Genomic DNA, 13130 nt, shown 5'->3' on the forward strand with positions numbered 1-13130 from the left:
AGTGTTATTACTTAACTCAAATCTGCTAAGAATAATAAAATTTATTGATGCTTTTCAATAAGAAAGAAGCCAAAATGCAATACTCACATATCCAGTTAAAAGGAGCCAGTTAAGTTGTTCCCTTGGTTTTGCAATGAAACAAGCAAATCAATCTTTTCAATGTTCTGATTGGTGTTTATAGAGGATGCCAGTGGAGAATTCTCTGGCATTTGCTGAGAAAGAAGTGTCGTCACAGGTGGCTGGCCCTCATTTTGTGGTTGGCCTGGCTGACTTATGGCCATCAACTGATCTGGCAATGTAGCTGGTCCAGAAGTTAAAAGCTGACTACAGTCTGCAGAGATATTTAAAATAGAGAAGCTACCTGATTAGTTATTTTCTGTTAAGATTCATAAGAAGGTATTTATTAGTGGCTGGGGTAAATTCATTACTGTGTTTGCTCATTATAGAGTTAAAAGCGAGGCACCTGACAGCCTCCAAAAAGGTTTTCATTGAACAGTAGTAGAATTCATCCTAGGTTTCCTCTAAGCAGTATAAAAATACAACAATGCTTAGTTATCACCATAAGTCCTATATAATTTCCTTGCTATATAAACATTTAAAGAAACATGGTTTTCTACCTCACTGGAAACTACTTACTTTAATTGGCTGAAAAATTTTCTGTCATTCTTACTTCATTTTCCTTTCAAGTTTATATCTTAAAATGGCAAACACATACATTTATATATGTTACCACATTTAATCCTTCCAATATCCTTTTCAAGTATGTAATATTACCACCACTTTAGATGTGGAAATTGAGGCTCATGCAGGTCAAATATCCTGTCTAAGGTCTCAGTCTGTAAGTGGTATAGCTGGGATTTGAACTCAATTCTGTCTAACTACCATCTGTGCTCTTAAAACCACTATGTTGTGCTTTCTTCTAGTAATAATAATGTGACCATTTCGACCAATAACATTTAAGAAATGAGAAATTAGAAAGAGTTTCTTACTATTTTGAATGCCAAATAAGAACATTCCTGAAGTCTGCTGAGAAGAGCCAGGAGAATTTTGTAGTTGGTTCATTGTGCCTCCTGTAGTGTTGTGAAATAAAGTAGCCTGTGGCTGAGGTGAAGATGTGGCTCCTTGGATTCCAGGCATGTTGTTCTGAGGGGAATAAAGGGGAGACTGTTGCATGTCTTGTTGGTTTATACTGTTCTGCAATGCAGACATGGATGCTGGAGAAAGGAAGAGTGTTACTTGCTGCTCTTGAGAACTGGGTGACCCTTGGACCAACTGAATCTGAGGAGAGCTATGGAACAAGGAGGTCTGTGATGATTCGGACTGGGTAGGACCTGGGTTCTGAAGTGAGGAAACTGTGGGCTGGTTCTGAAATTGCATGGGCTGCTGTTCTTGATTCATTGGGGCCATATTATTTTGTTGATGAAAAATTGACTGGTTCTGCTGCTCTTGATTAGCCATTGGATTTTGACTTGGGTTGAATATCATGTTTGGTGGTGGCGGCTTCTGAGATGCCATTGGAGCCATGGCATTCTGATTGCTGAATAAAATGCTCTGCTGTTGCTGCTGCTGTTGCTGCTGTTGCTGCTGCTGCTGCTGCTGCTGCTCCTGGGATGCAGAGTTACTCTGGATGGCAACCATTGAGTGCTGTGACTGGAAGATTGTTCCTTGTTGGTTTTGAGGCATTGGATTAGGAGGAAGGGAGCCCAGGGAAACCTGAGGCTGAAATAGACCTTGCTGGGAGGGTTGTGCCTGTTCTTGGGAAAGCATAGGGGTCTGGATGTGTGATATTGGAGCCTGCTGTTGGAATGCAGCTTGCTGCTCAGTGTTTGATGTTGACTGAAGTGGAGAAATTGAATTCTGAGCTGCAAAAAATGAAATCTGTTCTTCTTGGGCTACTGTGTTAGTTTGAAGATTATTCATTGGACTCTGGGAAAGAAATATGTTGGCTGACTGCTGGTCTTGAGGAACAGAAGATCCCTGTAGCACAGCCATGGTATTTTGAGAGTGAAACATTGGAGGCTGCATTTGTTCAGAGGAGGTTGTAGAAGTCTGACTGTGGACAATAGGACTTGGACTATGAAAAATAGAACCTTGAGTTTCCTGGGAAAGGTTCTGAGCATCAGCAATAGGATTCTGAGGATGAAAGAGTTGAGCCTGTGAATGAGAAGACTGCTGCAAAAAATTCCCTGATTGGAGTGACATCATCTCATTACCTTGCTGGAATAAACCATTACCTTGCTGCTGGGTACCATTATTTTGAACGCTTATCATACTTTTCGTAGATGAAAAAAGGTTAACTTGAGGTTGACTGTCCCCACTATGTTGCATTTGGACCATGGTCTGAAAGACACTGTTCTGAATCTGTTTTGCTTGTGCTCCAGTTTCTTCTCCATCTGCTGAACTTGATGTCTGAAACATGGTAGTGCCAGGAGTTGCAACCTGCTGTGTGGTGGTTGTAGCAGTTTCATTTCCAGAAACTGCAGGAGGAGAAGAAAACAATTCACATTGCATTTGCATGTCCTCATTGGCTGATAACGCACTCATCATATGAGAAGTCTGCTGGTAAACTGGAGACTGCTGAAGGTTTCCATTTGCTGAAGCAGTTGAAGGAAATAGCTCTGACTGAATCTGGGCAGCTGCCTGGCAGATACTCTGTTGCATCTCTATCACCATTGCAGCTGATGATTCCATCACTTGCTGTTGCTGTTGTTGCTGTTGTTGATTAGATAATGTGTTTTCATTCTGTGGGTGAACACTTTCAGCTCTTCCAGCTATTAAATTATCTGGTCTGGTATGGACTGCTGGCTCTGTTGAGGAAAACATTCCAGGGCTTACGCTATTTTGAATTTGACTGACTTGTTGAAAAATGTCTGCACTAAGCTGTTCTTGAACATTCTCATTACCATCTGGAGCAGAAAATAAAACTGAAGATAACTGTTGTTGTGCCTCTAAAACTTGTTGGACCAAGTCAACATTTCCATTGCTGCCACTAGTAGTACTGCCTGTAAAACTTCCTGCCTGCAGCTGTTGAATTGTATTCTGTAGCTGCTGACTCACACTATTTGGTGATGGGAAAATATTTGATGAAATCTGCTGCTGTAAAGTCTGTGCTTGTTCTTGTAGTGGTGACTGCTGCTGTTGCTGTGATGCCTCAGTCAGGTGTGACAAATTAACCACTGTACCATCTGACTGTAATACCTCTCTAGACTGAGTTTCTCTTGTCTGAAACTGTGTAGCCTGCTGCAGTAGTGCATCACTGTTGGGCAGCTGACTAGAAGCAGAAACTGCTGGAAAGGTACCAGGCTGTGAAATGTCCTGTGTTTGGATAGTTGTCAGGGTCTCTGGGTTGTATGCCTTGGGCTGAATCTGTTGTTGCTTTTCGTTTTCAGAAGGTAAGTGGGAAGATGATGATGATGATGAAAAAGACCCATTTCCTGCTATGTTGGAGATATTTTCTAATGTTTGTTGAGTGGATCCAACTGTCTTTGTAGTCTAAAAAATAAAAATCGCCAAATAACATGTACATATAAATATTAAATGAGCTCATATGATACTTCAAAAATTATTATTATTATAAAAACATATGCAGGGCCAATTTTCCCCTCTATATTATTATTTGGAAAACAGGTGTAAGACTGTGATTCTCAGTGATAACATTATGTCTTACTGTCATCGGGATTTTTAAATAAGTATTATAAGCAAAGATAGTCAAACAAGTAGAAGTAGAAGAATAATCAGCTGCTGGAGAGTAAGAACACAGTAATTCTACGGCTCATGAATTAATAGCCAATTTAAAAATATCTCCATTTGTGGATCACTGGTAACATTATTGGGAGGGGGGAACAAAGGAAAAATGGAAAAGGAGTTATAGAAAAGACTGGTGGAGAAAAGGAAATAAAATGTCTGTAGTTTTGAAAATGCTAAAACCAGTACTTTCATTAATACCACACATCACAAAGGTCTAGCTAATGTATTAATTCCTCCCTTGTCAAAAATGTATATTGGTGTATAGCTGATTCACTTTGTGATACAGCAGAAACTAACACACCATTGTAAAGCAATTATACTCCAATAAAGATGTTAAAAAAAATGTACATTGGAAGTTGCTTTGCAGGCTATTTTATTTGAATATAAAAATCATTACTCTGCAAAGCAAAATTCATTAAGTGAATCCGAAGAGAAACAGATATAAAAGAAATAGGAGAAGTAAAAAGCATAAATATGGGGAAAAGAAATCAAACTACTCAAAATATAGCAATTTTTATATTTGAGGTTAACATGTGGGGCACTAGTCAATGCAGCTCACCTTAAAAATAGGGGAAGATCTTTTCTCTGCTGTTACTTCCATTGGAGTAACATCTTCACTCTTAATCACACTGCTTGATATGAGTGGAGTGATCAGAGCATTAGGAAGAATATTTACCTTATCTAAGTTACATCCAGCAGTTTTCATTGCTGCACACACATCAAAAAAAGAAAGAAACGTTTAAAATCACTGAAATCATCAACTATTTCATTCTACTGTGTGTTGACATTAGTCATGATTTAAACGTCTATTTTTTGATGCTATGATGGTAGCATGAGATACAAAACTGGTGTATCAAAATGTGCCCTCTTTTTTTTTCTTTCTTGGTCATGCTGCGCGGCATGTGGGATCTTAGTTCCCTGACCAGGGATTGAACCCAGGCCCCTTGGCAGTGAGAGCACGGAGTCCTAACCACTGGACCACCAGGGAATTCTCTGCCTTCCCTCTTTTTAAGTAGCAGTGCCCTGAGGACTCCTGGTAAGAGCCTGAGACTGTGAGTTAAATATCAACAACTGAGCATTTCAGTTATCAAGTGATACTCCCCAGCACCCTTCCAAGGTGCCCTGAATTAATACACTGCTTAACATGACCATCATATATTATAGGATACAGCTTGGAAATCTCCAAGAGGTTCAAGCTACTCAATTACAACTGTTATGTTCTCCTCTTACTATCTGGCTGCCTGGCAGTATAAAGCCAAACTTTTTAAAGGCCATAGAATTGTCTGAACATTTCTTTCCTCAACAAAACTCAAGCTTCTCATTAAAAGATGCCACCAATTAACCAAACAGATTTCACTTTTCTAAATTAATGTCTTAGAAAACTTGAATTTGCCAAGTTGACACATGAACACATTTCTCTTTTAGATAGTACTTAAACTTCTGAAAAGAAAAAATTTTAAGTCCTATTTTAGGTTTACCAATTAAATTTCCAAAGCAAAACCAGCAAGTATTTTTCTACTTCCATCTACTTCCATTTTCAGAAGTAGTTATAGATTAACAACCAAGGAAAGGCAATACATAGCAGATAGGTAAGTTCTACCACTTCATTATAACTATTTTTCCCCCTTGATTCTCTTTCTTCTTTTTTGTCTATTGAAGCCTGCCATTGGCACTTAGTGGAGCATACTGATAATCACTAATGGCAGTCTTCTAAATTGAACACATAGCCAAATTCTGATCTAAAAGTTTACCACTACTTTGAGACCCTGTGTAAAGAAATATAGATTCCCCAGAAGGCTCAGCTGTTAAACTTCTTTTTCTATTGAATTATAATTAACATACAATATTATATTAGCCTTAGGTATACAACATAGTGATTTGATATTTTTATACATAGATTTCTTAATTTGATACTGAGAAGAAATCCTGGCTACAAAGAGGGTTTTAAAATGGAATATGGTATATGAGCAGGATAGTTATCTTTGTAAATATTTTGATTTCAAAATATTTGAAACCTTCTAGTCTTTATTCAACTTGTCTCACAGCCAGCTGGCTAGAAACAATTCCTATGGAAATTGATTATACTGGGGGAGGGAAAAGTGCCCATTTAACTTTCGATATTCTATGCTTTATTACTCTAAGAAATGAATTATTTACTCATGAGTTCTCTGGACCTATTTTCACCTAGATACTATCAATACCAATATGATTCAACTCACAATCCAATTCTGTCTGAGACAAAGCTTCAGATCATGCACAGGGCAGGCATTTAAAAGTAATTCAGGCCCACCCCACAAGACAATTTGAAAGACCATTAGTGTTGTCTTACGTTGATCCTGTAATATCAACTGCTATTCTTGCTTTTGAATTCTATTAGAATGTGAGTTCCATGAAGGCAGAGATTTTGTTGTTGTTGACTGATGCATAGTAGGTAATCAATAAATATTTGTTGAATGAAGAAATGAATGAATGAATTTTACTTTTCCTTTATCGTAGTCAATTTAGTTACAGTGTTACATATTTTCATTAATAGTATTTCTGGCCTAAAAATTTTCAGTATCTAAAAACAAGTTTATATTACATTTCAATTAGAAACTGCATATAAATATCCATTGACAAACAAATGCATCACCTACACAGTTACTGCTTAACAGATCTATATGCATATTTGCCCCAAATTTATTTAGGGAATAATTCTCTCCCTCTCCCTCCCCCTCCCTCTCTCTCTGTCCCCCTTTCCCTCCCCCTCTCTCCCCCTCCCCTCCCCTCTTCCCTCCCCCCCCCCGCCCCCCCCCCCTCTCTCGACCTCACTGCACGGCTTGTGGGATCTTAGTTCCCTGACCAGAGATCAAACCCCGGCCCACGGCAATGAAAGCCCAAGTCCTAACCACTGGACAGCCAAGGAATTCCCAGAGAATAATTCTTATTAGTGTGATTTTTCTTCTTCTGGAAAGTGAGAATAGGTGGAATAAGTTGAGCAGGAGTCTTTTACTTCTCCTAAGGAGACTACTCACAAATAGGTATGTCTACTAGCGTAGACAAACAAGGAAAGGACTTTTTGTCTAATGCTCACTCAAAGATACAAGTCTTTCTATGGCCATATGCACAAAGTCTTTGTATGGCCAATGATAATTTAGTTTTCTGAGCCCTATTCTAGTCTGTTTGTTGTGTTAGCTTTGCATGAGCTCCAGCTGGAATCCTGCTGGTGCTGCCTGCAGGAGTGGAAGGTGCTTCCCTGGGCTGCCTGGTGTCACTAGGTGGGGGTGAGGGGTGCTGGACCTGCAGGAGGGAAAACCTTTCTCCTGGTATGTTCTCTGGTCTCCTGGTACTAATGGGGTTCCCATTATATCACTGTTGGTGCTGTTGGGGAAGGGAAGCAACTACATGGGCTGTCTTTTGCCACTGGGTACAAGGTCAAGAACTGTGGGGTCTGGGCTGCATAGCTCTCTGCCACTGGGTAGAGGTTTGGGAGACCCTGGTCTAGTTTACCTTCTGCCCCTGGATTGCCTTCTGCCATTGGATGGAGGGTTGGGAGACACTTGGTCTGGATCTTACTATGGCCCTGGTGGAGGGCCAGGTGGTGCCAGGTCTAGGTCTCTCTCCACTGTTGGGGGAAGGATAGAGACACACAGGGCCTACTGGTACCACCAGTGCAGGTGGAGGGGGCCTGTGTGCTGCTGCCTGCTGTGGGATGGAGGATGGGTTGGCCCCCTGGGTTCTGCCCTTGCCACTCTTGCAGACATACTGACCTGCTGCTGCTGGCACATATGAGTTCTGTGTTTTGGGCCTCCTGGTTCCACTGTTGGCAGATCAGGTCCATTACTAGTTGGCGGATGTGGGGAATAGGGCAGGCTAACCCTTCCAAATTCTGCTGTTGCTATTGCAGGTTTGGGTAGGGGATGGGTTGGCCCCCAAACACTGCTAATGGGTCAGCTGCTTTCACTTGGTACGAGTCATCCCACTAAGTCTCTACTGGGCTTTCCCTTTCCTGATCTTTTGGCCAAAGAGAACAGGCTTTTCATGCTTATTTATGGATTTATTATTTTGTCTATGCCTGTTGCCAGTTCTGAGTTGCAACTGCTGCCCAATTTAGATAAATGGGAGATAAAAAGAAAACCAGGTCACTCACTTGCTGTTGTTCTGTAAGTTCTAAGGTCTTCAGCCAGTCCTATTCCTTCTTTCTATATTTCAAAGTCCTTTTATACTGCTGAATATTTCCAAGGTATTAAGATAGATTTAGAAAGGAGGAACAGGGAAAAGTGAGTCTATACTATCTCCACCACCCACTCAGGAGAAACAGCTCTATTCGGACTGAGAGTTGGAGATGAGAGGAGGACCTGAGAGAGCATACTGAGCTAAGGAGTAGAGATTAGTTTCCAAAATGGCAGTCAGAGCTCATCAGCCAAATGGGCTCCACTTCCCAGCAGCCTTGCAGTAAGTGCAATCAATAAAAGGCCTGCTGGGAAATGTTTATTTGCCACTAAATCACCCAAGCATGCCACAATTACAAGAAAGGTACAGGTTGTTTTCTTGTTTTTTGTTTTCCATAATTAAATTTCCACAGCATCTCCCCAATCAAAAGTATTACAAAAAGAAGTAAAAAATCACATTTTACGGATCTTAGACTTGTCTTCAGCATTTTGCTCAAATTTCACCATCTTCAAAAAGTAAAACTCTTGTAAAACTCATCAGCTAAAAGTTCTATCCAAGTAGTGAGAATACGGCCTTTGCTAGCCCATGGCAATTCTTTTCCCATTTTCCCTAGCCAGTTAGGGTTGAAAAGCAGAGTGAGGCTCAGACTGCACGGGTGGGGAGGGGAGAGACTCAAGGGCTAATTTCCCCCAGTACAAGATGGCACCTGAAGCTTGACGGGAGAGCACAACCGGAGGGACTTGAGGGAAGGGTCCAGGCCCTGTATTCAGTCAGAATCACTGCTGGAAGAGGAGGAGGAGGAGGAGAAATGCTTGCCATGTTTGTGGTGTTTGTGCTTCTTTTTGTGAGCTTTCTTCATTTCCTTCTGCATCTTCTTGTCGATCACCACTCCTGGTCCTACCATGCCAGGAGCCAAAGGATTCACAGGATGCATGCCAAGGGCAGGTGGTGGGTATGCAGGGGGGTAAGAACCTGAGGGTTGGCATCCTGGATACGTGGTTGTGGCACAGGATGACAGGGTCCACCAGGGGGAAAAGCTGGATTCCCCTGGGGTGATCCTGGGGGAGTGGGAAAGGGGCCTGGAGGAAAGGTAGGGTTGGCAGGTGGTGGATGGGCAGGATTGCAACCTCCAGGGTACCCGATGTTAAGGGGTATGGATTTGGTCCTGGCTGCCCAGCATTGGGATTCCACATGTTCAGGTGTTTCCTCCAATCCAGGAATGGAGAAAGAAGGAAACTGAGGAATCCAGATGTCCCGTCACCTTTACACCACCGCCTGGGCTAAGTCTACACTATCTTGTCTCAGAACCCACAACTGTATCTTAACAGACTTGCAAATAATACTAAATGGCTTTTAGTATCTTTTCTTCCTACATTTTCACTATGTATTTATTGAGCCCTTACAAAGTTCCAGGCACTGTTCTAGGTTATGCAGATCCAGTGATGAATAAGATGGATGAAGCCCTACTACCTGGAGGTTACATTTTAGTGAAGGAGGAAAAACATACAAACAAGTAAAGTCTGTACTACCTAGAAGTTGGGGGAGAAGTTTTAAGCCAATTCAAAAAATCCAGAAAGTAAATTATTATTTTTTATTTTGGCCATGCTGCATGGCCTGCGAGATCTTAGTTCCCTGACCAGCGAATCAAACCCGGCCCCACGGCAGTGAAAGCGTGGAGTCCTAACCACTGGACCACCAGGGAATTCCCCAGAAAGTAAATTAGACAGACACATTTAACCATCCCAATATCAATTTGAATTTATGAAGAATACTGTTATAGATAGTTTATGCCAAATAATTTTTTAAAGAGTGTTCTCCTTCCATCCATGCCAAATAATAACAATTTTGGAAACTTAGAACAATCTTTGCTAAGTTTGTTGTCATCAAGCAGCACTTAGGTCATATACAAATACATTTGGTTAAAATATGAATTAAGATTTATAAGGGATGGAAATAATAGAGTAAAAAGAATATAGAGTTTTGGGGGAAATCTAAGTTGCAACCTCTGTCAGTTATTAGCTGTGTGACCTTGAGCAAATCACTTAACTTCTCTAAATTTTGGTTTATTTATCTGTAAAATGAGATTGAACTATATTATCTCTATGATTCCTACAAGCTCCTAAAACTTTTCACATAACTGCAACCAGTTAGAGAAAAACATATGCTGGCAACTATTTTTTCACATTCATCCAATTAACCACTCTTTACAAAGCTAAAACTGAGAGACTGCACATCAATACTCTATCCCTGGGTCCTAAACCTGCATCACAGAGTTTTTGAATGATCGATCTAGAATTTTCACTTACATCTTCCTGTACGTATATAGATATAGAAAACTTTCTGGAAGCTGTTAACAATAGTTTACACTGTACACTTTATCTTATTTAATCTGTATTACTTTTGTGTTAATATATACACAGTTGGGTAAAACTGAAAAATGAATCATGATGCTTTACCACTAGCCTTAATATCTCACTGAGCAGTTGTGCAGTTATCCCCCTTACTCTCCACCTCCCCCTGCAAACCCTCCCCAAGGAATGAGAAACTTGTTGCAGAGCGAAAGCTTTCAATGTCTGGCCATAATGTCATATTTGTGTATCAAGTTCTAAATCTTACTGTAATTGATGGCTATTTTAAAGACTGTTATGTGGAGGATTATGCCATAACACAAATTTAAAAGTCATTTATGTTGCTCAGTCTTCATCATTAAAGCATACCTAATTAAATCTCTCAGAGGGCACCTGGGCATTATACCAAAGCTCTGATTTCAAGGAATCACAAAAATAAGCTATTTGTCAAGGGAAATTCCTAGTTGAAAGTTATTGTTGGTTTAACTGATCAGGAATCTCCAATTAATGATACTGTATTTAAAAATGACAAATGAAAAATTTTAACTGATAAGATAGTTTAGTATTCAATTTAATTTTATATCTTCATAAAATTATTTTACATGATTTCAGTTGATAAAATTGTCAAAATAAGAAGGTCTGAATTGTGAAAAATAATATGTGTATGTGTGTTTCTTACCCATTTTTTAGGCTTGTAAGATTTTGATCAAATGACTAAATCATTTTATTACCAAAAATTAAACATAGCATTTAAAACCTTTTAACCTTCACTATGAGAAATTTCACACTGGATTACATTAGTGTCCCACCAGCCTGATACTCTATGAAAGAAGCATGAAGGAATTTTTGGAGAAAAGCAGGAACACATCAAAGTTGGCAAAGGACAGACCACAAATGTCCCTGACTTTCTCTAATGATTGATTAATTATGGTACTATTCATCTAATAAACATCGTTTGAATTATTATTGCTTAGATGTTACCTTATACACTAAAGCTCGACCTGTCTTTTTAAATTCCTCTATGGAATCTTGATTTCCCCATCTGTGAAATGACAATCATAAATTTCCTACCTCATAGACTTTGGCAGATTAAATGAGATAATGCTGGTAAAGAATGTGGAATGCTGCCTAGCATTTAATATATGTTTGAGAAACATTAGCCATGGTTATCCCTAGCAGAGACTTGTAAATTTTCCTGTAGTTAAATCAGATAATTATGCACTTACTTGTGCATAATTCCTAATTAATCTATTTTGGAACTGTTGATAGAAATTATAATGGCAAGCTATACTGAACTGAATATATATATGAATGCTGAATTTTACTATGACAATAGGAAAAAAAAATCCACTGTATTTGATAAAACGTATTAAGCATATTATGCCCCTTAAAAATATAAGTATACAAAATTTTAAAATTTAACTCATATGAATTTCATGGCAGAAAAATATAAGTAAAAGCTAGAATTACGGAATAAATCAATGGCCATTATGCAATTGACATCTTCATATGTAATGGCACAAAAGCATCATAATTGAGAAACACATTATAACATCCTGAAGATATCTTCATTTTCTGTTTGGAAATAATGGTGTCAGAAGAAAGAATGGTACCTAAAGAACCTAAAGCAACTTTTTCAAATGCCAATAGTTCCTATTTTGGTCTCTTTAGTCTCAATGTCAAGTACTACTCTTATTGGCAGCAAGAAGCTTTATAAAGCTATTTTATATACATTATTGTACTCTATATATACTTTTAAGATTTTTAATATTAGGGAATAAAAAACAAAACAAAACAAAAACTCCTCTACTCCAACATATGTTAAAAAAAAAAAGTTGTTTATATGGTAAATGAAGGGAAATATCAAGTTGGGAAGCAAATCTCTGCATTCAGTAAAGTCAAACAAGTATTTATTTTACAATATGGAAGATAACCTGCTAAGTGTTCTGAGTACACAAGAGAAAATAAAATACTAAGGTTTGCTAGAGAAAATATATAGCATCACTAATTTACAATTTTTGAGCAGAATTAACTTGGTACCTTTCATGGCCTCTTCAAAAGAGCAAGGTCTTGCCGGACTAGATATTTCCTTCTTCACGTTTACATTCAAAGCAGCAGCTGCTGCTATTAAGACAAACAAAAAGGATTAATGTATTTATTTAAACTTATCCTAACAAAACGTGTATCTTAAAATTCTTTAACTGGAATATCTTCTCACAAAGCACTATTAAATTATTTGTTTAGCAGAAATTCTAGGTTCAGATGAGTTTTTATAATCACCAGTCTACGCTCTAAAATGCACCAGTCTCCCAGTGGGCAGAAGCATATGCTTACTTATTAAAACAAAATAAAAACAACCGCAACTTCAAAAAATCTTTCTTGTAACAGTACACATATTGATATGAGATAAGTAGAAGACTGATATGAGATTTTTTAAACTTACCAAATATACTGTAACACTAGCATGAAAAAAAAATTCACCATTTACCTACATAAATGATTTATTTAAAATAATACTGATTCAGAGTCAATTGAGCTAAATTTTTTTAAAAACTGTGATGAATATACAAAATCTATAACATTATGATTATTCTTTTTAGCAAGCCCTGGAAAATATAATCTTTGCTATTATTAATGGAGAATTACTACACTACTATATCTATACATATCAAGTACATCTATTATGAAAACTTTAAATTTAATGAGCGTGAGAGTAGAGATCAGTTCTGAATGGTAAAGTTAAATAAATTCCAAATAAACAGGTTTTTACTTAAAATGACTGTTTAATAATTTTATTTAAATAAATGTTAATTTCTATTTTTCATTGTATTAGTTTTATTTATTTATTTTATTCCCTAATTTATTCAAAATGGGAATTGAGTC

At 38.3% G+C, this 13130-nt stretch overlaps 1 protein-coding gene across 8 annotated transcripts in view; it reads right to left on the reverse strand.

Moving 5' to 3' along the window:
• The window catches only part of NFAT5 (nuclear factor of activated T cells 5), a 190433-nt gene that overhangs the window by 7605 nt on the left and 169698 nt on the right, over window positions 1–13130 (reverse strand). For 6 of the 8 annotated variants that reach the window (XM_057533772.1, XM_057533770.1, XM_057533768.1 and 3 more), the window contains 4 exons: window positions 12288–12371; window positions 4307–4455; window positions 990–3492; window positions 88–331 (listed from right to left, as the gene is read on the reverse strand). In XM_057533772.1, coding sequence (XP_057389755.1) covers window positions 96–331; window positions 990–3492; window positions 4307–4455; window positions 12288–12371 — 2972 coding nt within the window. In that variant the 3' untranslated portion in view covers window positions 88–95. The remainder of the gene's footprint in view (window positions 1–87; window positions 332–989; window positions 3493–4306; window positions 4456–12287; window positions 12372–13130) is intronic. The other 2 variants (XM_057533771.1, XM_057533769.1) reach the window with 1 other exon arrangement.

Source organism: Balaenoptera acutorostrata, chromosome 19 (genome assembly GCF_949987535.1).
Source record: "Balaenoptera acutorostrata chromosome 19, mBalAcu1.1, whole genome shotgun sequence".
Lineage (NCBI taxonomy): Eukaryota > Metazoa > Chordata > Mammalia > Artiodactyla > Balaenopteridae > Balaenoptera > Balaenoptera acutorostrata.